The sequence below is a fragment of the Dendropsophus ebraccatus genome, chromosome 10 (assembly GCF_027789765.1).
Source record: "Dendropsophus ebraccatus isolate aDenEbr1 chromosome 10, aDenEbr1.pat, whole genome shotgun sequence".
Taxonomy (NCBI): Eukaryota; Metazoa; Chordata; class Amphibia; order Anura; family Hylidae; genus Dendropsophus; species Dendropsophus ebraccatus.
The window spans coordinates 98,227,636-98,242,508 of record NC_091463.1 but is presented as its reverse complement, the minus strand read 5'-3'; the positions used below and the strand labels follow the sequence as shown (position 1 = coordinate 98,242,508).

Sequence of the window (14,873 nt, the reverse complement as noted above, 5' to 3'; positions counted from 1 at the left end):
CCTTACTGTCATAGTCCAGTAAGACCTCGGCGGCGGTGAGGAGCTTGACGATGTGCTGCGGGTCGGTTATATTCAGCTCCAGCAGGTGGCTCTCCGTCAGCTCCTTGAAGTCTTCAATAGTCTCGTAACCATTGAGCATGAGGGTGGCAATGTGCTCCTGTAGTCAGGAATAAGATAGGAATCCATGAGATGGGGCCAGATAAATAGAGATGCATCAGTCACGTCCCACGGACAGGAGGGCTGCTGCTTCTAGGGACAGAGGATCATATATGCCCTATTCCTGTAAAACACTTTAGTTTAAACCCTCTTAAAGGGGTACTCCAGTAGAAAAAAATAAAATCAGCTGGTGTCAGAAAGTTATACAGATTTGTAATTTGCTTCTATGTAAAAATCTCCAGTCTTCCAGTACTTATCAGCTGCTGTATTCCCTGCAGGAAGTGGTGTATTCTCCCCAGTCTGACACAGCGCTCTCTGCTGCCACCTCTGTCCATGTCAGGAACTGTCCAGAGGAGCAGCAAATCCCCATAGAAAACCTCTCCTGCTCTGGACAGTTCCTGACATGGACAGAGGTGGCAGCAGAGAGAATATACCACTTCCTGCAGGATATACAGCAGCTGATAAGTACTCTAAAGTTTTTTTTAAAAACAGAAGTAAATTACAAATCTATATATATATAATCTATATCTATATAACCTTCTAAAACCAGTTGATTTGAAAGAAACATTTTTTGCCGGAGTACCCCTTTAAATGGGTTATCCAGCGTTACAAAAACATGGCCACTTTCTTCCAGAGATCGCATCACTCTGATCTCCAGTTCAGGTGAGGTTTGCAATTAAGCTCCATTCACTTCAATGGAACTGAGTTGCAAAACCTGCACCAAAACTGGAGACAAGAGCAGTGCTGTCTCTGGAAGAAAGTGGCCATGTTTTTCTAATGCTGGATAAGCATGCCTATTTTTTCAGGTTACGCCTCAGGATGTGATGTCCCATGAGGACATGAGCTGTATCATTATTTCTGCCCATTATATACCGTGCATATAACACTTTCCATCAGTTTTCGTCTCTGCAGGCTCCACCTCTAATTCTCAGTTGTCCCTGAGATAACAGGTGTATCCATGTTCTGAGAACTAAGAGGTCCCCTATACACCACACACAGGAGAGGGGGTCCTGCTGCCTTATACTGCATATTCAGAAGCTGCAGCAGTATAGAGAACATTACAGAGCAGTACTGCACAGTGTAAGCTTTGAAAACAACACTGAGGGAGATATCACACTCATTAGAGCTTTCAGCAGCTACTGTATGTCTCTCAGTCTCTTTCATACTCTTAAGCTCCCTCCTCCTTCCCACTTTGTAGTGGGCAACAGCAAAAACATTATAGAGCAGTACCAATCAGTACAAGTTGTAAATCCAGCATTAGGGGAAGACATAATATTAGAGTTTCCAGCAGCTTCTTTATGTACTTCTACCTCTGTCTTACTTTGCTGCTTCCTTCTCCTTCTCCTCCCATCTCAGTAGACTTCTATGGTCAGTATGGAGAACATTATAAAATAGTACTGAGCAGCTTATAAATCCATCGCTGGGGCGAAGATTTACCAATAAGCATTAAGCACCTTCTCTGTGTTTCTGTCTCTACCTCCTCCTCCCTCTCCTTTCTCTCTATAGATTTCTATGGGCTGATGAGTGAGTGATGAGGGAACAAGTGAGGAGCATTTTTCTCTGATAAGATATATTTTAATATTTCTTATACTCTTGTCCAATTGATTTATACAAAGTGCCATGGCCATTTAATAAAGGAGGAGAGTGAACAAACATCTGGGCCTCCTTTTGCTATATGGTAGAGTTGGGTTGTGAGGGGGGCTCATTTTGCTTTCTCCCATAGACCACCATGGAGAAGATGGATGCCTGACCTGCATGTTGATCCTCTCCAGCAGTTCCTGTAAGCTCTTCGGCTGGGATTTTTTGCTGCGTCCGTGTGTCCTGACTTTTTTGGGGTTCTCAGTCTCTTCGGGAAGAATATCCGCGTAGATGAACTTGAAGGATCCGACCTTGTTCCTGAGCATTCCTGTCCAGGTGCCGACCGGAGGTTTCTCAATGATGTTGATGATGTCTCCTACCTGAAGACCATAGAGAAGACGTCACCTGAGATCTGCTATGGGATAGTATGTGAGGTGGTGGTGTAGACGCAACTTATGTGCTGCAGATCACAACTCCCCAAGACCTGCACAAATGTCTCACTGTAAGGCTGGGATCACACTGCCTTTTTACAGTCCGTTTTTTTCATCCGTTTTTTTTTTTTTTAAATCGGATGAAAAAGCAGATTCATTTGTGCGCTTTCATTTTGATCCATTTTTCCATTGACTTCCATTCTAAAAGAAAATACAAAAACGGATCAAAATGCATGCGCAAAAAAAAAAAGGATACGTTTTTTTTAATTTGTTTTTTATAATGGAAGTCAATGGTAAAATGGATCAAAATGGAGGCACAAAATACATCAGTTTTTTCATCCGTTTTTAGTCAGTTTTTTTCTTTCTTTTTTTGAAGAAAAAATGGACTGGAAAAAAACAGTGTGAACCGAGCCTAAGTAAGTGGCATTCTCATGTTCCATGTTCCTCACGGAACACAGAGGTGGAATGCCTGTGACAGACCCCAGTCCGGGCAGCATCTGTGATAAGATGCTGGGAGCGGGGGAACTGTACAGATATACGCCGCGCTGTAATGAATCAGCCACGCGGCTCTGTCATTACAGCGTGCGCGGTGCATAGCTGTACAGTTCCCCCGCTCCCAGCATCTTATCACAGATGCTGCCCGGGTGGGGGAGAGTCCGTTACAGGCATTCCACGTCCATGTATCCTGCCTATCTAGTCTCCAGCAGCAATAGACCTGTCCTTATAACCCAGTACATACAGAGACCTGTTACCAGGCTGAGATGTGTATGCCATGTCTAGATAGAACTATGGGACCCCATAGCCTACATATATGATGTCCTGTGAAATTGTTAGCGGCCATATCCTTACTCGGAGCTTCAGGGAATCCTTTTCGTACGGGCTCGGGGTGAAGTCTGTATGGACCTTTGCTTTTCCACAGAATGGACCGGTATATGGAGGTTCCATGTTCTCCATATTAACGCTGTCTCTATTGCTGAACATATAGGACGGACTGCACAGCTCGCTGCCTGGATAGAGACACAACCATAAGGATTCCCGGGTCAGTATCACAGTGTAACATCTCTACATCACTACTGAATGATCATAGACTCCTATTTAAAGGGGAAAAAAATAAAATCATAATCCAAGTTATATAGAATTGTAATTTACTTCTATTTTAAAATCTGCAGACTAGTTGATTTGAAAGAAAAAGATTTTTGGTGAACTACCCCTTTAAGGAAAAAATCTCTGATTCTACAGATTCACATATGTGCCTCTAGGGGGCAGAGTAATGACTGGTGGTAACAATGTAACAGTGTTCTCACCAGAACTGAATGAACATGGGATGTGACAATCACTCGTATGAGCCAGAATTGTTGTCACTTCCCATCCCCGCCTCCTCCTGGCAGCCATCATAAACTACATTATTCAGCAGGGGGCGACAATGAGCATGGAAATAAAGAAAGAGGAGATTATGAAATCTGAGCTCTGTCCTGGGGCATTATGGGAACTTTCTATGTAATGTAATAATTGTATTAGAGAACTCACTGCTGGAGGTCTGTCTGCTGACTGGCATGTGCTGATTGTCTTCCGCATCTGCACATTTTTTTGGGAAGCCGCCGTCCATACTCCCGTCCAGTGACACCGGGGACATAGAGCCCTGTTCTCCATGTTCTCCCTAGAACAGAATGTGATGGATACGTGTTGTCTTATGTTACAAATTAAATACATACAGAAAAAACAGTAACAGGCTGCAGTTCCCATCACCACCACCGGGGGCCACATATATCTTCATGCAGCATAAACCCCTCCTGACAGTGTAGCAATTCCTTTATTTTCACAGCTGTTCCCTATTAAAATGAATTAATGGGGGAGAGAGGGGGGGGGACTAAGGGATCTTTAGTTATCCCCCTATAGTGGTAACCGACACATAACTTCTATTCTCACCATTTCATCCGCCATTGCCTTCATCATCAACTTCCCCGACTTCCTGTTCATGGTCCGGGATATGACGGCTCGCCATTTCTTGCCGAACTTGCCGCCCCCGCTCTTTGCTTCTTCGGCTGCTGGGGTTTCTGATGGGGTCTCGTTTTCAGGGATCTACAGAGAGAGAAAGAAAATCAGAAACTCAAAACTATCAACAGTATAAAGTAAAGAATAAAAAGTCTAAAGACGCGAGAACACTTAGACTTCTTCTATAAAACAGTTTGTAACACTTTATAGGTATGGAGTATAGAGAATGGAGGGAGGTCCCAGTATTGATTAGCCCACCCTGTGGATAGGGAGGAGAGCATACCAGCAGGGTAGCTCACAGAGGCTGTAGAGGGGGGGGGGATCAGACATGGAGGGCAGCTCACACAGGCTGTGGGTAGGGAGGAGAGCATACATGGAGGGCAGCTCACACAGGCTGTAGATAGAGAGGAGAGCATACAAGCAGGGTAGCTCACAGAGGCTGTAGATAGGGAGGAAAGCATACATGGAGGGAATCTCACACATGATGTAGATAGGGAGGAGAGCATACTTGGAGGGCAGCTTAAACAATCTGTAGATACATTGGAGAGTATACACAGAGAGCAGCCCATACACTATTTAAATAGTACAAGCAAAAACATATGTAGAGGGATGGTCATACAGACTGTAGATAGGGAGGAGAGCATATGTAGAGGGATGTTCACACAGACCACAGATAAGTGACCCTGACATCCACAAAACAATTGATACGTCCCCTGCAGGTCATATTGGGTATTAAAAAACGGAGCTGTGCCAGTCTGTAAAATGTATCATCATAAAATTATACTGATAACAAGTCTGTTTTTAGTAAGCTCCTAAAATCTTGGAGGACCCAAGATGTCTATGCATTTCACAAACCCCTTGATTTCAGCAGGTACCATGTAATACTTTATTTTACCTCTGGTGGCGCTGCAGGGGACCTAAAAACACTCGCTGGTGAGTTCACCAGTACCCAGGACCAGTCCTGTCTATTAATGGGTATCACAGATTTGTGTACTTTCTGCTACATGCAAGCTCTGGGCTGCACTACTGCTGCTTCATGTGAGCTTTGGGCTTCACTACTGCTGCTACATGCGATCTCTGTGCTGCACTACTGTTACATGCAAGTTCTGGGCTGCACTACTGCCGCAAGATGTGATCTATAGGCTTCACTACTACTACTGCTGCTGCTACATGTGAGCTCTGTGCTGCACTACTGCTGCTGCTGCTACATGTGAGTTCTGGGCTGCACTACTGCTGCAACATGTGAGCTATGGGCTGCACTACTGCTGCTGCTACATGTGATCTCTGTTCTGCACTACTGCTTCTACATGTGAGCCCTAAGCTGCACTACTGCGGCTACATGTAAGCTCTGTGCTGCACTACTGCTGCTACATGTGATCTCTGTGCTGCACTACTGCTGCTACATGTGAGCTCTGGGCTGCACTACTGCTGCTACATGTAAGCTCTGTGCTGCACTGCTGCTACATGTGATCTCTGTGCTGCACTACTGCTGCTACATGTGAGCTCTGGGTTGCATGACTACTGCTACATGTAAGCTCTGGGCTGCACTGCTGCTGCTGCTGCTACATGTGATCTCTGTGCTGCACTACTGCTACATGTAAGTTCTGGGCTGCACTACTGCTGCTACATGTAAGCTCTGGGTTGCACCATTGCATTACTACTGCTGCTGCATGCGACCTCTGTGCTGCACTACTGCTACATGAGAGCTCTGGGCTGCACTACTGCTACATGTGAGCTCTGGGCTGCACTACTGCTACATGTGAGCTCTGGGCTGCACTACTGCTAAATGTGAGCTCTGGGCTGCACTACTGCTACATGTGAGCTCTGGGCTGCACTACTGCTACATGTGAGCTTTGGGCTGCACTACTGCTACATATGAGCTCTGGGCTGCACTACTGCTACATGTGAGCTTTGGGCTGCACTACTGCTACATGTGAGCTTTGGGCTGCACTACTGCTACATGTGAGCTCTGGGCTGCACTCAGAGATCTGAACCAGTTGCACAATGATAAGTAACCATCAAGATTACACAAGAGTGCAGAGAGTTACCAAAGAGAAGCTCCGTCACTTCTAGTGAATTCCGCTCTTGTTGTTGGTGTCACCGAGCGGCTTCTACTTCTAAGTCCCCGGCAGAGATGCGGCAGGAATCAGTGGGCAGAGGGGCAGGTGCAGCAGATCCCCGCCATGGGGCTCCCGGGGTCACTGCTCTCTTATTCTACATTAGAGGCGACAGGTACAATAGTCGGCTGTGTAATGTGGACGTCCTGACCCCGACTGAGACACGGGAGACCTGAGAGACGCGAGAGATGCGGGAGACGTGGGAGACACGAGAGACACGAGAGATGCGGGAGACACTGGAGACGTAGGAGACGCGAGAGACACGAGAGACGCGGGAGACACCAGAGACGCGGGAAAAACGAGAGATGCGGGAGACACGGGAGACGTAGGCAACGCGAGAGACACTGGAGACGCGGGAAAAACGAGAGATGCGGGAGACGTAGGCAACGCGAGAGACACGTGAGACGTCAGAGACACGGGAGACACAGGAGACGCGAGAGACGCGAGATACATGGGAGACGCGAGATACACGGGAGCCGCGAGATACACAAGAGACACGGGAGACACAGGAGACGCGAGAGAATACATGGAGGACAGCTCACACTGGCTGTAGGTAGGGAGGAGAGAATACATGGAGGACAACTCACACAGGCTGTAGGTAGGGAGAAGAGAATACATGGAGGACAGCTCACACTGGCTGTAGGTAGGGAGGAGAGAATACATGGAGGACAGCTCACACAGGCTGTAGGTAGGGAGGAGAGAATACATGGAGGACAGCTCACACTGGCTGTAGGTAGGGAGGAGAGAATACATGGAGGACAGCTCACACTGGCTGTAGGTAGGGAGGAGAGAATACATGGAGGACAGCTCACACTGGCTGTAGGTAGGGAGGAGAGAATACATGGAGGACAGCTCACACAGGCTGTAGGTAGGGAGCAGAGAATACATGGAGGACAGCTCACACAGGCTGTAGGTAGGGAGGAGAGAATACATGGAGGACAGCTCACACTGGCTGTAGGTAGGGAGGAGAGAATACATGGAGGACAGCTCACACTGGCTGTAGGTAGGGAGGAGAGAATACATGGAGGACAGCTCACACTGGCTGTAGGTAGGGAGGAGAGAATACATGGAGGACAGCTCACACTGGCTGTAGGTAGAGAGGAGAGAATACATGGAGGACAGCTCACACTGGCTGTAGGTAGGGAGGAGAGAATACATGGAGGACAGCTCACACTGGCTGTAGGTAGAGAGGAGAGAATACATGGAGGACAGCTCACACTGACTGTAGGTAGGGAGGAGAGAATACATGGAGGACAGCTCACACTGGCTGTAGGTAGTCAGGGAATCAGATACAAGGGTGAAGGAGAATCAGGTGGACTGTATACACATGTAGCGAAAAGGCAGAGCATTCACAGCAAACTATAGACATCCAGCATGTATTACTGGAAAGATGCGCCTACATGAGGAGATTGTGAGCCTAGAAGCAGCCTGACAACTCTACATCAGGGAGGGGGTGAGAATGAATGAAGGAACGGGGATTGTACACTGAAACCGATGACATTTTTAACTCTAAGTAACCACATCTGGAACAATGATGTTTCCCATGCCAGTGATGGTGCCCGCAGCCTTTAAGCTTTCTACACCGGAGATTTTACTATAAGATAAACTACCAGACAAGACAAGACTCCACCTCAGCGGAAAGTTTCCTATAAAACTATAACTTTCCAGAGTTAATTTTAATACAAATAGAAATGTATCTATTTAACTGTTTCTACATAAAATCGATCTCGTCCACATATTAAAGTCGGCTCTGAGTTTCTGCGTCTGAGTCAGAAGGTCTATAAATGGAGCCGCGGTATCCTGTCCTTATACTAAACTCTATGTAGTATAATAGCAGCTGTAAAAAGAGGAACTAGACTCATTCTGATGAATCACAAGTTACAGTCGGCACAAGGTTTAAAGGGGTATTCCACTCAAGCATAACTTTTGATATGTTGCTGCCCACGGTGAGACTCACAATTCTTTCTATACTTGTTATTATCTATTTAGTCTCCTTCCCCCAGTTCTCAGCTGCTGCGTTCTCCTTAAGACACAAAAATCTGTGTGCGAGCTTTTCTCTCTGTCTACCCCTCCTCCCTCTCCCTTCTGAGATGGCTGATGTAAACAAGTGCCTGGCTTACTTTATCTGCAACATTGTAGCTTTTTGGTAATGCTGTCAGGGTTAATCACAGTGAGTTCTTTAGCAACTTGACCTCAGAATAACCCTCCCAGCATTACAAAGCTGAGAACTGGGGGAAGGAGACTGAATAGATAATAACAAGTACGGAAGGAATTGTTAGTCTCACCATGGGCAGCAACATATCAAAAGTTATGTTTGACTGGAATACGCCTTTAACAATATGTCCATTTACAATGTAATGAGAGATAATATACTGTATATACATATATGAGGAGGGAAGAGAGGAAGGCCAGGGGGCCAGTGTCCATACACAGTATGTAGAATGGAGATGGAGGATGGCCAGGGGGGCTAGTATTGGTATAGTGTGGGAGGGGTAAATATCAGGCCCTCTAACCCAGCCTTACACATGTGAAGTGTATCATTGTGCAGGAGCAGGCAGTCTGTTGATAGACAGGTGTCCCTGTTCTGGCATGTACATCCTGTGCTGGGTTAGCTCCGTATTCATTAGGGCACATTGCTAGAAGAGGGACAGGCAGCCGTTTCGGTGCACTATGGGGTAGAGAACCGATTCCAGCCCAGCAGAGAGGGGGGGGGGGGGGCAGAACCATGAGGAAGAAGAGATAAGGAGAGGAAATCGGGAGGAAACAGAAGGGCCGAGGAATGGATATAATAATGATTATGTTGGATGTTTGCTTGTAGGATTATTATGGGATATAAGAACATTCTGTACTATTACATCCGGCCTATAATCACCAGGTACAGACTCACCTCATTCTCCAGGCTGAACTCCTTGTCGTGGACCGGGGAGCTGACCTTCGATTTCCCAAAATCCTTGAAACTGCTGGAACGTTGTAACGATAACTAAAGGGGAAGAGCAGATGATGGATGGAGGTTAGAAGATGATGATGATGATGATTATTATTACTATTATTATTATTATTACTACTACTATTATTATTATTACTATTATTGTTATTATTATTATTACTATTATTATTATGATTATTATTACTATTATTGTTATTGTTATTATTACAGGACAGCACGGGGGGAGACCGCCATGACACCTTCCTCTTTAGACGCATCATGGAGACAGTTTACTTGGTAGAAATTCTTTATTACAGCTGTTTTTATTCATTCTAGTAACATATAAACTTGTGAGTTGTGAAGTTCTTAAGGGACTGACCACCGTTCTATGTCAGTGACCTATAGGAGATGCTTGTTTGTATTTCTTTCACTGCTCAACTCATGGCTGTTTTATAGCTGAGCTCTAGTAGAGCAGAGCTGTGTCCCGTGACAACACCGCTACCTACAGTGCATACAGGCATCTCAGATAATCTAAGACACGCCCCCTCTTTCCTCATTGGTTCAGGCTGCTGCTCTCTCACTCCTGCTGCCTCTTCTGATTGGCTGCCATGTAGAAATACAACCTTAAAAGAAACTTAGTACATATAGAACTGGTTTATATTAGAAAAAAATTAAGATAAAAAACACACACAGTGCTCTCTGCTGCCACCTCTGTCCATGTCAGGAACTGTCCAGAGCAGCAGCAAATCCCCATAGAAAACCTCTCCTGCTCTGGACAGTTCCTGACATGGACAGAGGTGGCAGCAGAGAGCACTGTGTCATACTGGAGATAATACACCACTTCCTGCAGGACATGCAGCAGCTGATAAGGACTGGAGATTTTAAATAGAAGTAATTTATAGATATATATCACTTTCTGACACCAGTTGCTCTGAAAACTATTTTTTTCTCCAGTGTGCCCCTTTAAGATGACACTTCGAGGGCCCTGTTATACATGTTTCTCCATTGCCCTGACCAATCTCTTCGTTTCTCATCTCGCCGGCCCGGTCATACTCCGCATATAGTCACCAATAATCTCTAATCACACAGAACAGGGAGGAAAAACTTCAGGGGAAATAGATATTTTACAGCAACGTCCATGACTCAATGACTGTCCCAGACAAGGATTGCCCCAGTGATCTGCGGAGTGACACAACCAGAGCCGACACCACAAAGCCTCATGGAACTTCCCCCTCACAATCTCATAAAGAGCTCAAGCGGTGAGATAGCGGTTCCTCATGGACACAACACTACAGCAATAATATTATTAACCCTAAAAGATCAACGGCCCACGACAAAGATTAAAGGACCACGACATTCCTGTATATAGGAGCAGTGTTATAGTAGTTATATTCCTGTATATAGGAACAGTATTATAGTAGTTATATTCCTGTATATAGGAGCAGTGTTATAGTAGTTATATTCCTGTATATAGGAACAGTATTATAGTAGTTATATTCCTGTATATAGGGGGCAGTATTATAGTAGTTATATTCCTGTATATATAGGAGCAGTATTATAGTAGTTATATTCCTGTATCTAGGGGGCAGTATTATAGTAGTTATATTCCTGTATATAGGAGCAGTATTATAGTAGTTATATTCCTGTATATAGGGGGCAGTATTATAGTAGTTATATTCCTGTATATAGGGAGCAGTATTATAGTAGTTATATTCCTGTATATAGGGGGCAGTATTATAGTAGTTATATTCCTGTATATAGGAGCAGTATTATAGTAGTTATATCCCTGTATATAGGAGCAGTATTATAGTAGTTATATCCCTGTATATAGGAGCAGTATTATAGTAGTTATATCCCTGTATATAGGAGCAGTATTATAGTAGTTATATTCCTGTATATAGGAGCAGTATTATAGTAGTTATATTCCTGTATATAGGAGCAGTATTATAGTAGTTATATTCCTGTATATAGGGGGCAGTATTATAGTAGTTATATTCCTGTATATAGGGGGCAGTATTATAGTAGTTATATTCCTGTATATATAGGAGCAGTATTATAGTAGTATATTCCTGTATATAGGGGCAGTATTATAGTAGTTATATTCCTCTATATATAGGAGCAGTATTATAGTAGTTATATTCCTGTATATAGGAGCAGTATTATAGTAGTTATATTCTTGTATATAGGGGCAGTATTATAGTAGTTATATTCCTGTATATAGGGGGCAGTATTATAGTAGTTATATTCCTGTATATAGGAACAGTATTATAGTAGTTATATTCCTGTATATAGGGGGCAGTATTATAGTAGTTATATTCCTGTATATAGGAGCAGTATTATAGTAGTTATATTCCTGTATATAGCAGCAGTATTATAGTAGTTATATTCCTGTATATAGGAGCAGTATTATAGTAGTTATATTCCTGTATATAGGAGCAGTATTATAGTAGTTATATTCCTGTATATAGGAGCAGTATTATAGTAGTTATATTCCTGTATATAGGGGGCAGTATTATAGTAGTTATATTCCTGTATATAGGAGCAGTATTATAGTAGTTATATTCCTGTATATAGGAGCAGTATTATAGTAGTTATATTCTTGTATATAGGAGCAGTATTATAGTAGTTATATTCCTGTATATAGGAGCAGTATTATAGCAGGTCTTCTGATACACATGAGTCCCTAACCAAAAAACATCACTGTGGCGGTCAGCGACCACAATCCCCGCAAAACGTGCGCAAGCAGAGAAGGGGGGCCACGGAATGGCTTCTCTGCTTGCGCACGTCTTGCGGGGATTGTGGTCGCTGACCGGCACAGTGATGTTTTTTAGTTAGGGACTCGTGTATCAGAAGACCTGCACGTGGTACATGAGGCAATATGGTTTGGCCAAATTATATACTAACTTCTGATGTTGGTTTTAAATGTAGCTGAATAAGCTTTCGTGTCAGCCATGGGTGCGATGTGCAGCCATTTCTGTCTTTTTGGCTTGTGCATATTATAGTAGTTATATTCCTGTATATAGGAGCAGTATTATAGTAGTTATATTCCTGTATATAGGAGCAGTATTATAGTAGTTATATTTCTGTATATAGGAGCAGTATTATAGTAGTTATATTCTTGTATATAGGAGCAGTATTATAGTAGTTATATTCTTGTATATGGGGGCAGTATTATAGTAGTTATATCCCTGTATATAGGAGCAGTATTATAGTAGTTATATTCCTGTATATAGAAGGCAGTATTATAGTAGTTATATTCTTGTATATAGGGGGCAGTATTATAGTAGTTATATTCTTGTATATAGGAGCAGTATTATAGTAGTTATATTCCTGTATATAGGAGCAGTATTATAGTAGTTATATTCTTGTTTAGAGGAGCAGTATTATAGTAGTTCTATTCCTGTATATAGGAGCAGTATTATAGTAGTTATATTCTTGTATATAGGAGCAGTATTATAGTAGTTATATTCCTGTATATAGGAGCAGTATTATAGTAGTTATGGAAACTGGAGAGAGTGGAACGGCTGCACATCCCATCTATGGCTGATACTAATGCCGCTAGGCCTATATTAAAAATCAACACCAGAGTGTCTGTATATGAATTGATCAAGCCATATTGCCCCGTGTACCACCGCGCAGGTCCTCTGGTCCACACGGGTCCCTACGCTAACTCCACACCGTGTCGGTCAGCGACCGCCAACCCCGCAAAGCGTGCACGTGCAGGGAAGGGAGGCCATGGAACGGCCCTGCAACCCCAATGTCACAGGACCAGACCCAAAAAGCCCCACCAAAACCCAGCCAGCACCACCGGCGGGGAAGGCTGCCCCCAAACGACACAAGTATGGATATGGTATTACACTTACCATTGCTGCTCTCACAGAATGGGGAAGACATAAGGTCCAGACATGTGAGCACAGGCATATCCTGCTAATTTTGGCCATGTGGGTCTTATAAAGGAGTGCGAGCTGTTCAGAGAGGGAGAACAGTAAAACACGGAAACTGGAGAGAGTGGAACGGCTGCACATTCCATCTATGGCTGATACTAATGCCGCTAGGCCTATATTACAAATCAACACCAGAGTGTCTGTATATGAATTGATCAAGCCATATTGCCCCGTGTACCACCGCGCAGGTCCTCTGGTCCACACGGGTCCCTACGCTAACTCCACACCGCTAACTCCCTTCCCTGACTGTGCACGCCTGCGGGGGTGGTGGTCGCTGACTGGCACAGTGTGGACTTAGTGTAGGGACCCATGTGTATCAGATACCTGCACGCGGTACATGGGGCAGTGTGGCTTGATCAATTCACACACAGAATTCTGATGTTTTTTATGCAGCCGAGAGGTACTAGTATCAGCCATAGGTGTGAGGTGCAGCACTCTTTTTCTTCCCTGAACCGTATTTTGTTTCTCTCTTTTCTCCGTGTTTTGCACTCCTCCTGGTGAGACCCACATGACCGCAATTAGCAGGAGACACCTGAGTGCTCATGGTTTTATTCCCTCCTGTCTGCCCCATTCTATCTTTGATAGCTATGGTGAGTGCAATACCTTATCCAGACTTGTGCTGTTTGGGGGCAGCTTCCTCCGCTGGTGGTGCTGGCTGGGTTTTGGTGTGGCATTTTTAGGTCTGGTCCTGTGGCATGGGGGTTGCAGGGCCATTCCATGGCCTCCCTTCCCTGACTGTGCACGCCTGCGGGGGTGGTGGTCGCTGACTGGCACAGTGTGGACTTAGTGTAGGGACCCATGTGTATCAGATACCTGCACGCGGTACATGGGGCAGTGTGGCTTGATCAATTCACATACACAATTCTGATGTTTTTTATGCAGCCAAGAGGTACTAGTATCAGCCATAGGTGTGAGGTGCAGCACTCTTTTTCTTCCCTGAACCGTATTATAGTAGTTATATTCTTGTTTAGAGGAGCAGTATTATAGTAGTTATATTCCTGTATATAGGGGGCAGTATTATAGTAGTTATATTCTTGTTTAGAGGAGCAGTATTATAGTAGTTATATTCCTGTATATAGGAGCAGTATTATAGTAGTTATATTCCTGTATATAGGAGCAGTATTATAGTAGTTATATTCCTGTATATAGGAGCAGTATTATAGTAGTTATATTCTTGTATATAGGAGCAGTATTATAGTAGTTATATTCTTGTATATAGGGGCAGTATTATAGTAGTTATATCCCTGTACATAGGAGCAGTATTATAGTAGTTATATTCCTGTATATAGAAGGCAGTATTATAGTAGTTATATTCTTGTATATAGGGGGCAGTATTATAGTAGTTATATTCTTGTATATAGGAGCAATATTATAGTAGTTATATTCCTGTATATAGGGAGCAGTATTATAGTAGTTATATTCCTGTATATAGGAGCAGTATTATAGTAGTTATATTCTTGTATATAGGGGGCAGTATTATAGTAGTTATATTCCTGTATATAGGGGGCAGTATTATAGTAGTTATATTCCTGTATATAGGAGCAGTATTATAGTAGTTATATTCTTGTATATAGGAGCAGTATTATAGTAGTTATATCCCTGTATATAGGGGGCAGTATTATAGTAGTTATATTCCTGTATATAGGAGTATTATAGTAGTTATATTCCTGTATATAGGAGCAGTATTATAGTAGTTATATTCCTGTATATAGGAGAAGTATTATAGTAG

The 14,873-nt window shown here is 43.7% G+C and overlaps 1 protein-coding gene across 1 annotated transcript in view; it reads right to left on the bottom strand.

Annotated features, from left to right (window-relative positions):
- SASH3 (SAM and SH3 domain containing 3) overlaps positions 1–14,873 on the bottom strand; it is a 38,548-nt gene that overhangs the window by 3,503 nt on the left and 20,172 nt on the right. Inside the window, exons 2-7 of the mRNA XM_069985645.1 lie at positions 9,162–9,254; positions 4,092–4,244; positions 3,693–3,822; positions 3,015–3,172; positions 1,908–2,114; positions 7–157 (exon numbers count right to left, since the gene is read on the bottom strand). Coding sequence (XP_069841746.1) covers positions 7–157; positions 1,908–2,114; positions 3,015–3,172; positions 3,693–3,822; positions 4,092–4,244; positions 9,162–9,254 — 892 coding nt within the window. The remainder of the gene's footprint in view (positions 1–6; positions 158–1,907; positions 2,115–3,014; positions 3,173–3,692; positions 3,823–4,091; positions 4,245–9,161; positions 9,255–14,873) is intronic.